The sequence below is a fragment of the Physeter macrocephalus genome, chromosome 2 (assembly GCF_002837175.3).
Source record: "Physeter macrocephalus isolate SW-GA chromosome 2, ASM283717v5, whole genome shotgun sequence".
Classification (NCBI taxonomy): Eukaryota; Metazoa; Chordata; class Mammalia; order Artiodactyla; family Physeteridae; genus Physeter; species Physeter macrocephalus.
This window is the reverse complement of record NC_041215.1, coordinates 14225343-14243461: the sequence shown is the minus strand read 5'-3', so window position 1 is coordinate 14243461 and position 18119 is coordinate 14225343. Positions and strand designations below refer to the sequence as shown.

General features: G+C 47.8%; 1 protein-coding gene and 2 pseudogenes across 1 annotated transcript in view; 2 read left to right on the top strand and 1 right to left on the bottom strand.

The window, feature by feature from the left end:
• The first annotated feature begins 1672 nt into the window (after nt 1–1672).
• Nucleotides 1673–2570, top strand: LOC112067637 (NADH-cytochrome b5 reductase 3-like; annotated as a pseudogene).
• Nucleotides 2571–7372: 4802 nt separating this feature from the next.
• On the top strand, nt 7373–8270 carry LOC102994417 (NADH-cytochrome b5 reductase 3-like; annotated as a pseudogene).
• A 3132-nt stretch (nt 8271–11402) lies between these two features.
• The window catches only part of AP1M1 (adaptor related protein complex 1 subunit mu 1), a 31307-nt gene continuing 24590 nt past the window's right edge, over nt 11403–18119 (bottom strand). Inside the window, exons 10-12 of the mRNA XM_007104974.4 lie at nt 13186–13311; nt 12476–12551; nt 11403–12313 (exon numbers count right to left, since the gene is read on the bottom strand). Of these exons, the coding sequence (XP_007105036.1) occupies nt 12291–12313; nt 12476–12551; nt 13186–13311 (225 nt within the window). The 3' untranslated portion in view covers nt 11403–12290. The remainder of the gene's footprint in view (nt 12314–12475; nt 12552–13185; nt 13312–18119) is intronic.

The window sequence follows — 18119 nt, the reverse complement described above, 5'->3', positions numbered from 1 at the left end:
TTAAATAAATTTATTTATTTATTTTTGGCTGTGGTGGGTCTTCGTTGCTGTGTTAAGGCCTTTCTCCAGTTGCGGAGAGCGGGGGCCACTCTTCATTGCGGTGCGCGGGCCTCTCACCATCGTGGCCTCTCTTGTTGCGGAGCACAGGCTCCAGACGCGCAGGCTCAGTAGTTGTGGCTCATGGGCTTAGTTGCTCCGCGGCATGTGGGATCTTCCCAGACCAGGGCTCGAACCCGTGTCCCCTGCATTGGCAGGCAGATTCCCAACCACTGCGCCACCAGGGAAGCCCGGGTATGTTAGTTTTGAGATTTTGAGAAGGTCTGTTGAATATCCAGATGGAGATGTCATATAAGCAGTTGAATCTACAGGTCTGCAGTGCAGAGAGGTTGGAGCTGGTGATAGAAATTTGGGAGGATACAGTATAAGGATGGCTATTTAAAGCCATGATATTATATGTCCTTAGGGAGTAAAATATAGATAGAAAAGTGGTGCCAAGGACACCACCTTGGGTCACTCCCAGCATTTAGAGGTCAGAAGATTAAAAGAAACCAATCAAGAAGATTGAAAAGGTAGGAAAACCAAGAGGGTAGTGCCGTGGAAGCCAAATGAAGTGTTTCAAGGAGTGAGTTACTTAAGTCAAACGCTGGTGGTAGGTTAGTTAAGCACGGGACTAAGATTGGATTAAACAAAGTAGAGGTCATTGGTTACTTGCCAAGAGTGATTTCCTAGAATGAAGAGGATGAAAGGCTGATAGGAATGCTTGCAAGAGAAAATGAGAGGCTCCGCGGCATGTGGGATCCTCCCGGACTGGGGCATGAACCCGTGTCCCCTGCATCGGCAGGTGGACTCTCAACTACTGCACCACCAGGGAAGCCCTGTTTTTTACTTTTGTCCCACACAATCGTGGACTTGGAACACTTTAACTCCATTTACTCCCTGAGGACTTTTTTTTTTTCTGTTGTACATTTTAATTCTATCACTTTTTTTAACTCCAGGAAACATTATTATTGTTTTATGCAACCTATGTTTGTTTAGGTTTTCCCATGTATTTACTCCTTCTTTATTCTTTATTCCTTCTTACATCTTGACCTTCCATCTGGGATCACTTTCTTTTTGCCCGAAGTAATATAATTTAGAATTTTCTTTAGTGTGAGTTGGCTGCTGGCAAACTCTTACAGGCTTTGTCTGAAAAAGTTCTTATTTCAACCTCATTCTTGAAATATTTTTGTTGGGTTGGCAGTTTTCTTTCAGCACATTGAAAATGTCATTTTGCTTTCATCTGGCTTCCTTTGTTGCTGATGAAAAGTAGGCTGCTTACCTTGTCACACTTTTGAAGTTAATGTGTTTTTCACCCCCAGCTGCTTTACAGATTTGTTGTCTTTCTTTTCTTTATAAATTTTACTGAAGTGTAACATATATACAGGAGAGTGAGCAATCATAAATGCTTGATGAATTTTCAAAAGTGAGAACACTCATGTAACCTGCATCCAGATTTTAAAAAATCACTGGTATTTTCTAATTTCCATTACATTTTCTTCTTTAATTACACATGGTAATTTAGAAGTATTCTTAAAAACTATATTTGGGCTTGGTGACGTGGCGGTGGGGGAGGCAGGCCCGGGGCGTGGCAGTCTTGGCGGTGGCGGTGGAGCTAGAGCAGAGCAGAGCCACCACGGGGGCCCGGCTGAGCACGTTGGGCCACGTGGTCCTCTCCCCAGTCTGGTTCCTGTACAGCCTGCTCATGAAGCTGTTCCAAAGCTCCACCCCATCACCCTTGAGAACGTGGACATCAAGTACCTGCTGCAGCTGATCGACAAGGAGGTCATCAGCCTTGACACCTGATGGTCCCACTTTGCTCTACCGTCGCCCCAGCACATCCTGGGCCTCCCCGTAGGGCTAGCACATCTATCTCTCGGCTCGAATCGATGGGAACCTGGTCATTCGGCCCTACACGCCCGTCTCCAGCGATGACAAGGGCTTTGTGGACCTGGTCATCAAGGTTTACTTCAAAGACACCCACCCCAAGTTTCCCGCTGGTGGGAAGATGTCCCAGTACCTGTAAAGCATGAAGATTGGAGGCACCATTGAGTTCCGAGGCCCAAATGGGCTGCTGGTCTACCAGGGCAAAGGAAAGTTTGCCATCTGTGCGGACAAGAAAACCAACCCTGTCATCAAGTGAAGTGAAGTCTGTGGGCATGTTTGCGGGAGGAACGGGCATCACCCCAATGCTGCAGGTGATCTGCGCCATCATGAAGGCCATGGATGATTACACCGTGTGCCACCTGCGCTTTGCCAACCAGGCTGAGAAGGACCTCCTGCTGCGGCCGGAGCTGGAGGAACTGAAGAACGAACATTCTGAGTGCTTCAAGCTCTGGTACACGGTGGACAGAGCCCCTGAAGCCTGGGACTACAGCCAGGGCTTTGTGAACGAGATGATCCAGGACCACCTTCCGCCCCTGGAGGAGGAGCCACTGGTGCTGATGTGCGGACCCCCGTGCATGATCCAGTATGCCTGCCTGCCCAACCTGGACAGCGTGGGCCACCCCAACGAGCGCTCCTTCGCCTTCTGATGGGCGGGCCCGGGCTGCTGGCTCCGCCCCACACTCACCATGCCCTGTCCGCACCCACCCCTCCTGCTGTTGTCTGTTAACACCACTCTCCCCCACATCTCCTGCTGCGGGCCGGGTTCAACCTGGCCTGCCCGTGCCTGGGAGGTCACCCCGCTGGGCTGGTCCCCAAGGGGCCCCTTTGGGAGCAGGGCTCTGTTACAGGTGGGCCGCTGTCAGCCACCTTTAGGGCAGATTCCTGTCTGGGCCTCACTGGAGATGCCCTTCCCCACCCCCTCTTGGGAGGGGCTGCTGGGTGAGAGGCTGCTTCGACCCCAGGGTACAGCAGGCTGGGCCAGCAGGGAGTTGCGCTCTCCCTGGGGCTGGAGTAGGAGGAGGGGGCTGGCCAAGGGCCCTCTCAGCTGGCACATGGGCCCTCCCAAAGCCTCAGCATCTCCCCCAAACACCCAAACATTTGGGCAGCTTTGGAAGCTCCAAGCAGTCGAACTCTGATTGACCAGCTTGGGGTCCCAGGCTGCCAGCCCTAATGGCAGAGCTAAGACGATGCATTTATCCCTCTGTCCCAGACCCCCCTCCTGCTGCCCTCACCCCAGGTGGGGGAGATTTTGACACAGGGACTTAGTTGCTCCGTGGCATGTGAGATCTTCCCGGGCCAGGGCTCAAACCGGTGTCCCTTGCATTGGCTGGCAGATTCTTAACCACTGCGCCACCAGGGAAGCCCCTTTTCCCCTATCTTTAACTGGTCTGGGTATTCAAGTGCTGGCTGCTTCAAAGACTAAACTGGGGAGTTTTCCACCATTTTGATTGCCTGGAATTAGAGTCATCTGATTTGTAATACATTAAATTGGGGGGGAATTATAATATCATACTGTAAAGTACATGAAACAGAAATGTACAGTTTAACAGAATTATGAGGCAGACATCTGTGTTACCACCATCCACTCAAGAAACAGAGTACGGGCAGCATCCCAACACACCCCCCCCTGGTCCTTCTCCTCTCCTCCCCCTCCCCCAGGTAGCCCTGTTCTGACTTAACCTTCATCTAGCTTTTTAGAGTTTTTCCCTTCCTCTGGAAGCATCTCTGAAGAATATAGTTTAGTTTAAGCCTGTTTTTGAACTTCATCCCAAAGGAATCACACTGTTTATGTTGTGTGTCTGAATCACTATCCATTAAGTAGGTCTTGATGCCCATTTTTTCTTTAATGTTTGGTAAAACTTTCCCAATAAAATCATCTGGATCTGGAGTTTTGACTAGTTTAATTTCTTTAGTAGTTATAGAACAATTCAGATTTTTCATTTCTTTTGAGTCAGTTTTTTTCCCCTCTAGGAATTTATCCAAGTTATCTAAAATTTTCAAGTTTGCTGGCATAAAGTTGTTCATAATACCCCTTTATCCAGTACTCCTTGCCCATATGGTATCTTCAGGTGGATTAGAAAAAGACAGTCCTCCTTGAGGTGGATGAAGCTCTGGGCCAGGCACACAGCTTGGTAAACAGAAAGTGGGCTGAGTGTCTTTGTGAAGTGGCATTTGCCTTGTTCTCATCTTTTTAATGTTTCAAAAGCTACAGTAATGTTTTTTTTATTTTCCCATTTCCAATAATAGCTATTAGTGCCTTTTTTTCATCTTGCTCAAAATTTCCAGCAGTTTTTCAATTTCATTCATCTTTTAAAATAGCTGACTGGTTGATTCTTTTTATTTGAATGTTTGTTTTCTATTTCCTTCATATCTGCTCTTTATTATTTCCTATCTATACTCTTAGGTTTATTTTGTTCTTTTCCTAAATTCTGGAGACAGATGCTTTATAACATATATTTTATCAATATATATAATGTTGTATTACATATTACATATATGCAACATATATTGCATATATTTTAATATCTAGTATTAATACACTTAAGGTTACAAATTTCCTTCAAAATGCTACTTTAGCTGCATTGCACAAGTTTTTAAATGAAGTATTTTCATTATCTCTCAGTTCAAGATAATTTTCCAAAAATTTAATTATTTCCTAAAAATTAATTTCCCAAAATATAATTTTCCTAAAATTTCTTCCTTGATCAATGGGTTATTTAGAACTGGTTTCCAAAAAATGGAGATTTTTCTTATTATTGTTTTAAAATTGATTCCTAACTAAATAACATTTTGGTAAAGGGACTATTTCCTTCAATCTTGCTTTATAACCCAGTGTGTGCTTCAAAGAAAAATGTATTTTGTAGCTGCTGAATATAATGTTCTACATATACAGGCCCATTAGGTAAAATTTATTAATTGTATAGTTCAAATATTCTGTATCTTTACTGACTTTTTTGGTTTACTTGTTCTATCAACTGCTGAGAGAGATGAATTTAAATTGCTCATTATTACTGTGGATTTAACTATCTCTCCTGGTAGTTGTGTCAAATTTTGCTTTATGTATTTTGAGGCCATGTTATTAGGGTCACACAAATTAAAAATATTTTTATCTTCCTGATGAAATGAATCCTTTATTATTATAATAATAATATGTCCCGCTTTATCTCCAGCAATGATTTTGCCTTAAAGCATATGCTGTCTAATATTAATATAACAATTCCAGCTTTCTTATGGTATTTCTATGGTTATTTTCCCCATCTGTTACATACATATTTTAATTAATTAATTAATTAATTTTATCTTTGGCTGCGTTGGGTCTTCGTTGCTGCATGTAGGCTTTCTCTGGTTGCAGTGCACAGGCTCTAGGCTCGCGGGCTTCACTAGTTGCAGCACGCAGGCTCAGTAGTTGTGGCGCATGGGCTTAGTTGCTCGGCTGCATGTGGGATCTTCCCGGACCAGGGCTCGAACCCGTGTACCCTGCATTGTCAGGTGGATTCTTAACCACTGCACCACCAGGGAAGTCCCCATCCTGTTATTTATTTATTTATTTTTTAAATAAATTTATTTATTTATTTTTGGCTGTGGTGGGTCTTCGTTGCTGTGTTAAGGCCTTTCTCCAGTTGCGGAGAGCGGGGGCCACTCTTCATTGCGGTGCGCGGGCCTCTCACCATCGTGGCCTCTCTTGTTGCGGAGCACAGGCTCCAGACGCGCAGGCTCAGTAGTTGTGGCTCATGGGCTTAGTTGCTCCGCGGCATGTGGGATCTTCCCAGACCAGGGCTCGAACCCGTGTCCCCTGCATTGGCAGGCAGATTCCCAACCACTGCGCCACCAGGGAAGCCCCATCCTGTTATTTTTTAACTTTCTGTATTTTAATGGTTTTTATATGTCTCATAAATAACATAGAGTTGAAATTTTTAAAAATCCAGTTTGACAAACTGACCTTTAGCTGGAGTGTATAGTCCATTTACATTTAATGTAATAACTGATATCACACTTAAATCTAGATTTAAATCTACCCTATTAATTTACTTTCTATTTTTACCCTTTCTATGTTCCTTTTTATCCCCTCTCTGGCCTCTCTGGCCTCCTTTTAGGTTGTCTGTGGCTTTTTAAAAAAATCATTGGGGGCTTCCCTGGTGGCGCAGTGGTTGAGAGTCCGCCTGCTGATGCAGGGGATGCGGGTTTGTGCCCCGGTCCAGCAAGATCCCACATGCAGCGGAGCGGCTAGGCCCGTGAGCCATGGCCGCTGAGCCTGAGCATCTGGAGCCTGTGCTCTGCAACGGGAGAGGCCACAACAGTGAGAGGCCCGCGTACCACAAAAAAAAAAATCATTGTCTTCCCTCTGAACAGTTGGAAGTTACAATTCTGCTTTTATTATTGTAGTGATTCCTTTAGAAGTTATAATGCATGCTTATCAAAATGCAGATTTCATGGATGTTTTTAACTTTTTTTTTTTTTTTTTTGGTACGCGGGCCTCTCACTGTTGTGGCCTCTCCCATTGCAGAGCACAGGCTCCGGATGCGCAAGCTCAGCAGCCATGGCTCACGGGCCCAGCTGCTCCGCGGCATGTGGGATCCTCCCGGACTGGGGCATGAACCCGTGTCCCCTGCATCGGCAGGTGGACTCTCAACTACTGCACCACCAGGGAAGCCCTGTTTTTTACTTTTGTCCCACACAATCGTGGACTTGGAACACTTTAACTCCATTTACTCCCTGAGGACTTTTTTTTTTTCTGTTGTACATTTTAATTCTATCACTTTTTTTAACTCCAGGAAACATTATTATTGTTTTATGCAACCTATGTTTGTTTAGGTTTTCCCATGTATTTACTCCTTCTTTATTCTTTATTCCTTCTTACATCTTGACCTTCCATCTGGGATCACTTTCTTTTTGCCCGAAGTAATATAATTTAGAATTTTCTTTAGTGTGAGTTGGCTGCTGGCAAACTCTTACAGGCTTTGTCTGAAAAAGTTCTTATTTCAACCTCATTCTTGAAATATTTTTGTTGGGTTGGCAGTTTTCTTTCAGCACATTGAAAATGTCATTTTGCTTTCATCTGGCTTCCTTTGTTGCTGATGAAAAGTAGGCTGCTTACCTTGTCACACTTTTGAAGTTAATGTGTTTTTCACCCCCAGCTGCTTTACAGATTTGTTGTCTTTCTTTTCTTTATAAATTTTACTGAAGTGTAACATATATACAGGAGAGTGAGCAATCATAAATGCTTGATGAATTTTCAAAAGTGAGAACACTCATGTAACCTGCATCCAGATTTTAAAAAATCACTGGTATTTTCTAATTTCCATTACATTTTCTTCTTTAATTACACATGGTAATTTAGAAGTATTCTTAAAAACTATATTTGGGCTTGGTGACGTGGCGGTGGGGGAGGCAGGCCCGGGGCGTGGCAGTCTTGGCGGTGGCGGTGGAGCTAGAGCAGAGCAGAGCCACCACGGGGGCCCGGCTGAGCACGTTGGGCCACGTGGTCCTCTCCCCAGTCTGGTTCCTGTACAGCCTGCTCATGAAGCTGTTCCAAAGCTCCACCCCATCACCCTTGAGAACGTGGACATCAAGTACCTGCTGCAGCTGATCGACAAGGAGGTCATCAGCCTTGACACCTGATGGTCCCACTTTGCTCTACCGTCGCCCCAGCACATCCTGGGCCTCCCCGTAGGGCTAGCACATCTATCTCTCGGCTCGAATCGATGGGAACCTGGTCATTCGGCCCTACACGCCCGTCTCCAGCGATGACAAGGGCTTTGTGGACCTGGTCATCAAGGTTTACTTCAAAGACACCCACCCCAAGTTTCCCGCTGGTGGGAAGATGTCCCAGTACCTGTAAAGCATGAAGATTGGAGGCACCATTGAGTTCCGAGGCCCAAATGGGCTGCTGGTCTACCAGGGCAAAGGAAAGTTTGCCATCTGTGCGGACAAGAAAACCAACCCTGTCATCAAGTGAAGTGAAGTCTGTGGGCATGTTTGCGGGAGGAACGGGCATCACCCCAATGCTGCAGGTGATCTGCGCCATCATGAAGGCCATGGATGATTACACCGTGTGCCACCTGCGCTTTGCCAACCAGGCTGAGAAGGACCTCCTGCTGCGGCCGGAGCTGGAGGAACTGAAGAACGAACATTCTGAGTGCTTCAAGCTCTGGTACACGGTGGACAGAGCCCCTGAAGCCTGGGACTACAGCCAGGGCTTTGTGAACGAGATGATCCAGGACCACCTTCCGCCCCTGGAGGAGGAGCCACTGGTGCTGATGTGCGGACCCCCGTGCATGATCCAGTATGCCTGCCTGCCCAACCTGGACAGCGTGGGCCACCCCAACGAGCGCTCCTTCGCCTTCTGATGGGCGGGCCCGGGCTGCTGGCTCCGCCCCACACTCACCATGCCCTGTCCGCACCCACCCCTCCTGCTGTTGTCTGTTAACACCACTCTCCCCCACATCTCCTGCTGCGGGCCGGGTTCAACCTGGCCTGCCCGTGCCTGGGAGGTCACCCCGCTGGGCTGGTCCCCAAGGGGCCCCTTTGGGAGCAGGGCTCTGTTACAGGTGGGCCGCTGTCAGCCACCTTTAGGGCAGATTCCTGTCTGGGCCTCACTGGAGATGCCCTTCCCCACCCCCTCTTGGGAGGGGCTGCTGGGTGAGAGGCTGCTTCGACCCCAGGGTACAGCAGGCTGGGCCAGCAGGGAGTTGCGCTCTCCCTGGGGCTGGAGTAGGAGGAGGGGGCTGGCCAAGGGCCCTCTCAGCTGGCACATGGGCCCTCCCAAAGCCTCAGCATCTCCCCCAAACACCCAAACATTTGGGCAGCTTTGGAAGCTCCAAGCAGTCGAACTCTGATTGACCAGCTTGGGGTCCCAGGCTGCCAGCCCTAATGGCAGAGCTAAGACGATGCATTTATCCCTCTGTCCCAGACCCCCCTCCTGCTGCCCTCACCCCAGGTGGGGGAGATTTTGAGCAGAGCCTCTTGTCTGAGGGATATTCTCAGTGGCCTCGACATTGCCTTTAGACCACAGCGTGTCAGCCTCTTGCATATTAGCTTTTTAGAGTCATTTATGAGCAAACATAACATTGAAGTAAAACTTCGCTAATTTGGAAAAAAAAAGAAAACTAATTATATTTGTAAATATTTTAAAGAAATTCATTTGTTGTTGAATTCTAACTTAATTCTCTTGAGAATTCCTTAGAGAATGTGGACTCTAATACCAAGAATTCTTGGGAATTTGTGAAAAGTGTTTCAGGGTCTAGTACACTTTTTTTTTTGGCCTGAAGTCTATTTGGTCTGATATTAATATAACTACATGAGGTTTATTTTGGTATTGGTTAGCATTATTTTCCTTTTAACTGTGTTGTGTACTTATATTTCAGGTGTATATTTCACAAGGATATAGCTGGATTTTGTATCTTAAACTAGCAGGTTTGCTTCATTTACATTTATTGTGATTCCTAACATTTGGATTTATTTCTACAATCTTATTTTGTGGTTTCTATGGCACAGTGTGAAAAGTTGTGCAGTTTTAAGTGTTATTATTAAAAGATTCTTAGGACACCTTGTATTTATCCCGCTTTTTCATGCTCCTCTCTCCTTTCCTGTTGGTTTGTTAAAATTTTCTTTAAACTGTTTCCCAACCACTGGTTTGGAAGTTATACAAGAATATATAGTTTTTTAGACTTTAGTCCATCTTCTTCCCAAACAGTATAAAAACCTTGGGAGGTATCGATGCCAACTGCCTATCTATTTTGCAGGATGCTGTCCAGAATTTTACTTGTACCTTATGTTACTACTCAGACATTACTAACTCATCATTACCACTGCTTTATACAGTCAATGATAGTTTAGATAGTCCCAATGTTTTCCAAGCTTTTTCAGCAATCCTCAAGTCTCCTTTCTTCCTCCTGCATTGGATCCTTTTTTGTTGTTGTTGTTGGCAGTGTTGGGTCTTCGTTGCTGTGCATGGGCTTTCTCTAGTTGTGGAGAGTGGGTGGCTACTCTTCGTTGCGGTGCGCAGGCTTCTCATTTTGTGGTGGCTTCTCTTGTTGTGGAGCACAGGCTCTAGGTACATGGGCTTCAGTAGTTGCAGCACGCAGGATGCAGCAGTTGTGGCGCATGGGCTTAGTTGCTCTGCAGCATGTGGGATCATCCCAGACCAGGGCTCAAACCTGTGTGTGCTGCATTGGAAGGCGGATTCTTAACCACTCAACCACCAGGGAAGTCCTGAACCTCCTTCTTGTTGTATGCCAAGTTGCTTCGTGAGGGTCTGCTATTGTTAAACTTCTAATTTTGTTCTTTTGCTGGGCACAGAATCGGTCATCACAGATTAGCCATCTTCTCTCAGCAATTTGAGCCTATTCTTTATCTTCTGACTTCCATTCTTGCAGTTGTGAAACCAGCTCTCAGCCTAATTGCTTTTTTCTTTTTTGTGTTGTGTTTTTATCTTCTTTGCATTGCTTTTTATGATCTTCACTGAGTCTCTAATGTTCTGCATTTTGACGGTGATTTTTTTAGTTTTAGACTTAGGTTTATTTATCCTGATTTGGGCTCACTGGTTTCCTGAATCTGAGAATGTAAAGATTTTATATTTAAAATGTTTAATTTTGGAAAATTCTGGTCATTTTCTCTTTGTATATTGTGGCCCCCCAGGGTCTTCTGGAGGGAGGCCACCAGGGCTTGCTGCAGATGTGGGCATACGAGTGAGGGGTGGGGCATTAAGGGTGCCCGCAAGGGCTTTGGCCTGAGCCCTGGGCCAGGGCAACGTCCTTTACTCCACGCGGTAGAAGGCCAAGATTCCACTCAGGCTGATGCCCACTAGACCTCCAAGGAGGAGCTGGGTGATATGGGAGAGGGAGAAGAAAACACAGCCCTTGAAGGTAAGAGGGTGTGGGCCAGGCAGGGCCATCAGCATTGGAGGGACAGTGGGTGCAGGTGCCTGCAGTGGGAAGACAGGCTCCTCCTGCCCATGTGCCCACCATGATCCCCTCTATGAACCAGTCAGCAGTTCTCAGACTCCAGTGCGTGCACGAATCACACGTAGAGCCTGTTAACCGGTCTCCTGGGCCCCATCCCGAGAGTCTGCCTCAGCAGGTCACGGTGGGCCTGTGAACCTGCATTTGTAGTGAGCTCGAAGGGGACGTTGATGTTGCTGGTACCAGGACCACACTCTAAGGAAGACCACTGGGCTGGGGAGGGATGGGGGCAAGCTGTTGGTGATCTGAGGGTTGGGGGTTGTAACAGTCATCTAAGATGAGAGGGATACATTTTGCTCATGTGCTCTCCTCTGTGTGGCTCCACTAGAAGGGGTGGCCCTGGTGGCCCAGTGCAATGGCTCTGCCGTCCCACTGCCTGTTCCTGTCTTCCCTGGGGGATGCAGGGGCACTGGGAGCTGGTGACACTACACGGAGCCACACATAGGTTGGCGTGAGCCTGCACCTCCCCCTGGCCATCCAGAGGGAGTCAGCACCACGCTGCATCAGATGGAAGGCAGGCAGCATGTTTAATTGATGGAATTTAATGTACTCATGACACAAACACAGACAGGGTTGAAGGGTGTGGTGTCCAAGCACAGATGTGGATGACCCACCCTCTGTGTGCGCCCCACCCTCTGAGGCTGGGGGCCCTTCCTGGACCCCACCTCCCCTGGTGGGACAAACACTGATGTGGCCGAGTGACAGCATCGTGTGGCACAGGCTGCCCCTGAGAAGGCGCCTCTGTTGAAGCCTATGCGTCCAGGCCAAGGAGCCTCCAAGGAACAGCCATAAGCTGCAGCCTCCGATCAAAGTGCCAGGTTCTGGCCTGATGTGGGAAGGCGACCCAGCGTCAGCCTCGCTGGGGAGGCGGGCGAGGAACGGGGAGGTCCTGTCCTCGCTAAGTGCTGCCTGAGCGCTTCAGGATGAGGGGCAGGAGGCGTGGACAGTGAAGTTCACGTAAACAGCAACGGACCAAGACAAAAATCCAGGAACACTCAATAAACGTACAACATTCAAAAGAATGGCAACAAAATGGTGGCCCTGCCAGCCCGGCCAGACAGTGGTCTGGCGAGCGTTTCCCAATCTTTTTGTGACTAGGAGCTACAGCACAGAAGGCTGTATTTGATCTCTGGAGGGAAAGATTTCTTTCCTTCCCTTCAAACTGACTCGGGGGCAAAGAGGCGAGACTTCTTGAAGATAAGCCTCTTCTGGGAAAAGGGACTTGGGGGATGAGAGTGGCGACGGCACAGCAGGTGCACCTGGAGGAGGAGGGCCCCTGGGTGGAGCCGGGAGGGTGGCTGGTGTCCAGGGGAGCCCTTCCTTCCGGCAGGCTTGGCAGGTGCTTCCTCTCGGTGCTTCCACCAGGAGCCCCAGTGCCGGGCCGGGAGCCTTGGCCACCGTGGCCCCTCACTGGGTCCGGAGCTGGTAATCTAGGAGTGGGGAGGAGGTGTCTGTTGTCTTCTCTGCACCCTGGACCCACCTGCCCTGACCCTGGGGCTGCTCCGTGAGCACCACCCTGGAGACAGCGGCATACCCACCAGGGACCTTTTCAGCACCCCCCCCGACCTGCCCCGCGGGTGGGCTGCACGCACCTCCGTTCTGAGTGATGTAACGAACCCACGGTAGGGCCTGGTAGCCGCTCTTCTCGATGATCTTCAGGTAGCGCACCTGGGGCACAGGTACCAGGGCCCTAAGCATGCACACATCCCCATCCCCTTTCCTGGTCCCCCCTTAGTCATTCCTCCCGGGGCCAGGCTGTGACCAGGAGGGTGAGGGAGGGGGCAAAGGGCCTTGATCTGTCTGAACCTCTCTCAGGCTGAGGGAGGGTAGAGGTACTTCTAGATGCGGCAAAGAGCCAGATGTGCACTCTCGGGCACAGCCCTCTAGCAGATTCCTGGAGAAGGGGTCCTGTCCAGGGTTCTCTTCCCCATGCAGGTCTTCTGCAGAGGTGCCCAGGAAAGCAGGTCCCATGGTGGCAAGTGTGTGGATGCTAGAGGCTCAAACTCTAGTTTTGGGGACTGAATGTGTCTCTGAGCTTGGAGCTCAAGCACAGGTCAGGTCTGGGTAGACAACTGTGGGCCTCTTTCTATTAGGGCCGGGCTGCCCTCTGAGACAGGCAGAGCCGGGGACCACTGCGGAGCCCTGGAACAAGCCAATTAGCACCCTTTTCTAACTGGTTGCACTGATGTCTGTCACCGACAACCCTCTGAGCCTGGACTGACACCTGGTCTCGGTCCCTGTGAGGCCCCCCTGGGCCTGTCCATGTCTGCTCTGGGGCCCTGGCAGTCCTGGCCGCATGTACCTGGATGCCGGAGGTAGTGAAGTAGGGGATCTCAAACTTGACACTGATCGGGGGCTTGCCCTCCTTGTCCTCTGCCTCCACGCTGGGCAGGCCGAAGTGGGCCCGCATCAGGTACTCCTTGCCGCCCTGGGGGAGAACACCAGGGTGGAGGTGGTCAGGCTGAGGTCCTGGGCAAGCTCAGCCAACAGTTGCCCCTGGAGAATGCCATGCCAGGCTGCTGGCTCAGCCACCAAGCCCCTTCCTGTGTGGCCTGCAGTCGCCCAGTGCCTTGGCTTCTCCAGAACACTCATACTTGTCCTCCAGGCCTCACGGGCTGCCCCCACCAGCCCCGCTGGGGAAAACTGTTGAATTCTGAGGATGAAGAGAAAATTTCACAAGTTGCCAGGCACAGAAGCCTAGCTGCTTCAAGGAAAATAAGACCAACAGGCCTTGGGAGGGAAGAACAGAGAGGGAAAGCGAGCACACACAGCACAGATGTGGGCTGCCGTGGGACAAGGGCCCTACCTGCCCAGGCCAGAGTCCAAGTGAACACCCCCAGAGCCCAGTGTCAGGAAGGTGTGTGAAAGCAAGAGGGACATGTCAAGATGAAGAAAAGGGAACAGGGAGAGGCAACAAAAATAAGAGACCAAGGTCGGGGGCTGACTGATGAGCTGGCCCTGGGTCTTGCCCCCAAAGGGCGTGGCTCTGGCCCTGGAAGCTGAGCAATGACTCCAGAGATGGGGCTTGGAGCAGGGCCAGGAATGACTGGAACCCTCCTCTCGGCCACGAGGAGTCAGGAGTCTTGGCCTGGTTGTCCAAAGGCCCGGTGAGTCTCACCCAGAACAGCAGGGAGCAGTGGGGAGCACAGCTCTCGTCACACCCGGGACATGGAGGGTTTTGATCCCCAGGCCTCTGGCAACAGGAGTCACTGCCAACCAGAGCTACTTCTACATGCCTCGGGCAGGGCAGGGCAGGGCAGAGCCATGCCTCCCCAGGGCTGAGCTCATACTCCCCTTGCCGGGATGAAGCGAGTGGTCTGTCTCTGCTCATCAGTGCAGGAATGTGGACTCTGCCTGACTCGGTGCTATGTGCTGAGTGAAGATTCTGGGACAACAAGGGGAGAATAATGTGGTCTCAGCAATAGACGAAGCAGGCAGTAAAGGAATAAAATCAGCTCCATCAGCCTGTGTATGAAACAATAACCTGACCAAAAATCTCAGCCTTATAAAAACAAAGTGGAGGGACTTCCCTGGTGGCACAGTGGTTAAGAATCCGCCTGCCAATGCAGAGTTCATGGGTTCAATCCCTGGTCCAGTAAGATCCCACACGCCACGGAGCAACTAATCCCATGCGCCACAACTACTGAGCCTGTGCTGTAGAGCCCGCAAGGCACAATTGATGAAGCCTGTGCACTCTAAGGCTCACGTACCTCAACTACTGAGCCTGCATGACGCAACTACTGAAACCCACGTGCCTAGAGCCCGTGCTCCGTAACAAGAGAAGCCATCGCAACGAGAAGCCTGCGCACCACAACAAAGAGTAGCCCCCACTCGCTGCAACTAGAGAAAGCCCGCACGCAGCAACGAAGACCCAAACGCAGTCCAAAAAAAAAAAAAATGTTAAGAGTATTAATTAAAGAAAAAGCAAAGTGGAAAATGAAAGCAAAACAATATGCAGAGAGGCAGGCCCTCTCTGGTGGCGGGGTGGAAGTCTGAAAGCCTACCTTGTGTCAGTCATGTCCATGTAAATGGGTTTACTTCTCCTATTAATGAGAAAGACTTAGAGGTTGGCTCACAGACCAAAACCCAACTCCACACTGCAAAAGCAAAGTGAGGAAGGCTAAACCAGTAGAAAGAATGGGTGAAGGTGTGCCAGCCAAAGTCAAACAAAATAGAGCAGGGCTGCTGCCACAGCGGAGAATTCAGGGCAAAGAATTACAGGTGCAGAGGACGATAGTCCACAATCCTAAAGGCTATTCCTATGATCCATAGGGAGTATACAATAGATAGGAGTATCTGTGCACCAAATAACATGGCAGCAACTTTTGTTAAGCAGATGCTACAAGAGAGGAGAAGAGAACCAGAGGAAGGCAGAGCTGGCCCAGCTCTCTGTCTGACTGATGCTGTCATGGCATCATGGCAGACCTCATGGCACATGTGTCAAATTCTCTACCCCAATAACAGAGGCCCTATCTTCTTCTCAACTACATATGGGATATTCACAAACTTTGACCTTCTATTAGTGCACAATGAACACTTCAATAAATTCTAAAAGTAGAAACAGCATGAATAATATTCTCTGGTCTCAAAGCACCAAATTTATAGTGAAGACAAAATGGAAAAAACCCCTTGACCAGGAAATTCAAACAAAACAAAACAAAACAAAAAAACACTCTCCATTCAATTACAGAATTTCTAGATAATATCAAATATTACATGCCAGATCTATGGGCTATACAGCTAAGGCAGGGTTCAGAGGAACATTTGTGGCTTAAATGTTCATTTATATCAATACAAATTTTAAAACAAAATAATCAAATTAAAATACATAACTTGAAAACTAGAGCAAAGAAAGGATGAAGAAACTAAAATTAAAGACTTATAAAACTGAAAACTATTACAACAAATAAACTAAAAAGTGAATCTGGAAAAAAAATACGCAAACCACCAGGTAACCTTATCAAGGAAAAATGAAGGCACAAGTACGCAAAATAACATATAACAAGGGAGAAGTAATTGTCATAAGAGAAGGGGAAAAAAAGACACCAATTTTCTACAACTCTGTGTAGACAAATTTGAAAACCTGGTTAGGATGGATAATTTTGTAGAAAAATACAATTTACCTAAACTGACTCGAACAGAAATAGAAACTCTAAACGGTCTAATTTCCACAGATGAGGTAGAGAAAGTAACAGAGATACAGATGGTCACACAGCCAAATTCTACCAATCCTCTCAAGGCGAGACGATCTCAAGACTACTTAAACTGTTCTGCATCATGGAAAAGGGAGACAAAAAAATAATGAAATGGGTACAATATTGATACCTGATAGAGACTGTACCAAAAAAAAAATCAATCTCAGTTATGAATCTCAATGTAAAAATCCTACATACAATGTTAACCGACAGTATTAATAGCACATTAAAGAGAAAATAGATCATGATCAAGTGGAGCTTGCCAGAATGCATGGATGGTTCAAGATCCATCCTATATTAATATAGGAACTTACAGACACTGAAGAGGTGTTTGGGTAAATTCGTTGGCCATTTGTGCTAAAAACACAGTAAAGGGGACTTCCCTGGTGGCGCAGTGGTTAGGACTCTGCACTCCCAATGCAGGGGGCCTGGGTTTGATCCCTGGTCAGGGAACTAGATCCCACATGCATGCAGCAACTAACAGTTCGCACACAGCAACTAAGAGTTCGCATGACACAACTAAGGAGCCTGTGTGCTACAACTAAGGAGTCTGCCTGCCCCAACTAAGACCCAGCACAACCAAATAAAAATAAATAGGGCTTCCCTGGTGGCGCAGTGGTTGAGAGTCCGCCTGCCGATGCAGCGGACACGGGTTTGTGCCCCGGTCCGGGAAGATCCCACATGCCGTGGAGCGGCTGGGCCCGTGAGCCATGGCCGCTGAGCCTGCGCATCCAGAGCCTGTGCTCCGCAACGGGAGAGGCCACAACAGTGAGAGGCCCGTGTACCGGAAAAAAAAAAAAAAAAATTTAAAAAAACCACAGTAAAGTAGGACTTAAGTGAATTGTACCTCAAAGCAGCAACACACTTAAGAGGGGAAACCCTGCCAGCTCCAACTGGGGGCAAAGCCAGGAGGCTGCTCTCTCCACCGCCATTTACAGGCAATGGAGACAGCAAGTTAAGCAGTGAGATGCCAGAAGCCATAAGGTGCCCAAGAATGGGAGAGGAAAAGGGGAAACTGCATCTGGCTGCAAACAGTATGGAAGAATATCTAAAAAAACCCAAGAGAATTGAAAGAAAAACTACCACAAACAAAAAATTTAGTAAGGTACCAGGACACAAAATTACCATACAAATGTTAGCAACCTGTTGTAAGAGATCATGGAAGAGAAGACCCCATTTACCAAAACATCAACTTAAAAATTATCTTAATGAGAAATATGCAAAACCAGAAGAGATCCTTGGGGTGTCCTGGAGGCAAGGAGTGTTCTGTAGCTTTTATCTGGTTCAGTTGTGTTCACTCTGAGGAAATTCACTGAGTTGTACACATATCACTTGTTACTTTTCTGCATGTTATATTTAAATAAAAGTACCTTTAAAAACAATGGGAAAGGCCATATGAGGTATATATAAGGTAAGCATTAAAATATTCCCAAAAGGCACAAAGGTGAGAGTGGGGCAAGGCTATTGATAGGATAATTTGGCCTCAAAAAGGTGTTAATCCTTCCCAATTAACTTACAAATTTAGTGCAAACAAACTGATTCTAAAATTTATAAGAAAAATGAAACAAGCAAGAGTTGCCAGGAAACAGACAAGCAGTGGGGTTGTGGGGAGTTACGGTGGGGATAGGGTTGGCCCTACCAGATGTTAAAACATAGAATAAAGTTAAAATGTGGCCTTGCGGCATGGAGAGACAGACAAGAGGATGCTCAGAAAGAGACCTAATGCCGCGTGAAAATTTGATTTTTGAAAAACACCGCATTTCAAACCACAGGGGAAAAGATGGGACTTTTTAGTGAATGATGTTAGGAAACTGACAGCCATGTGGGAAAAGATAACGTTGGATCTGTAGGTCACCCATTTACCAGACTGTGCTCCAAAAGGACCTAAAGTCTAAGGTGAAAAATACTACTGTACTCGTTCTAGAAGCAAACATGGGTGAATTGCTTTATAGCCTGGAATGGGGAAGCCTTTCAAATCATGACTTAAAATCCAAACACAATAAAAGAAAAAGACTGAGAAATGTGACTACATTAAACAACA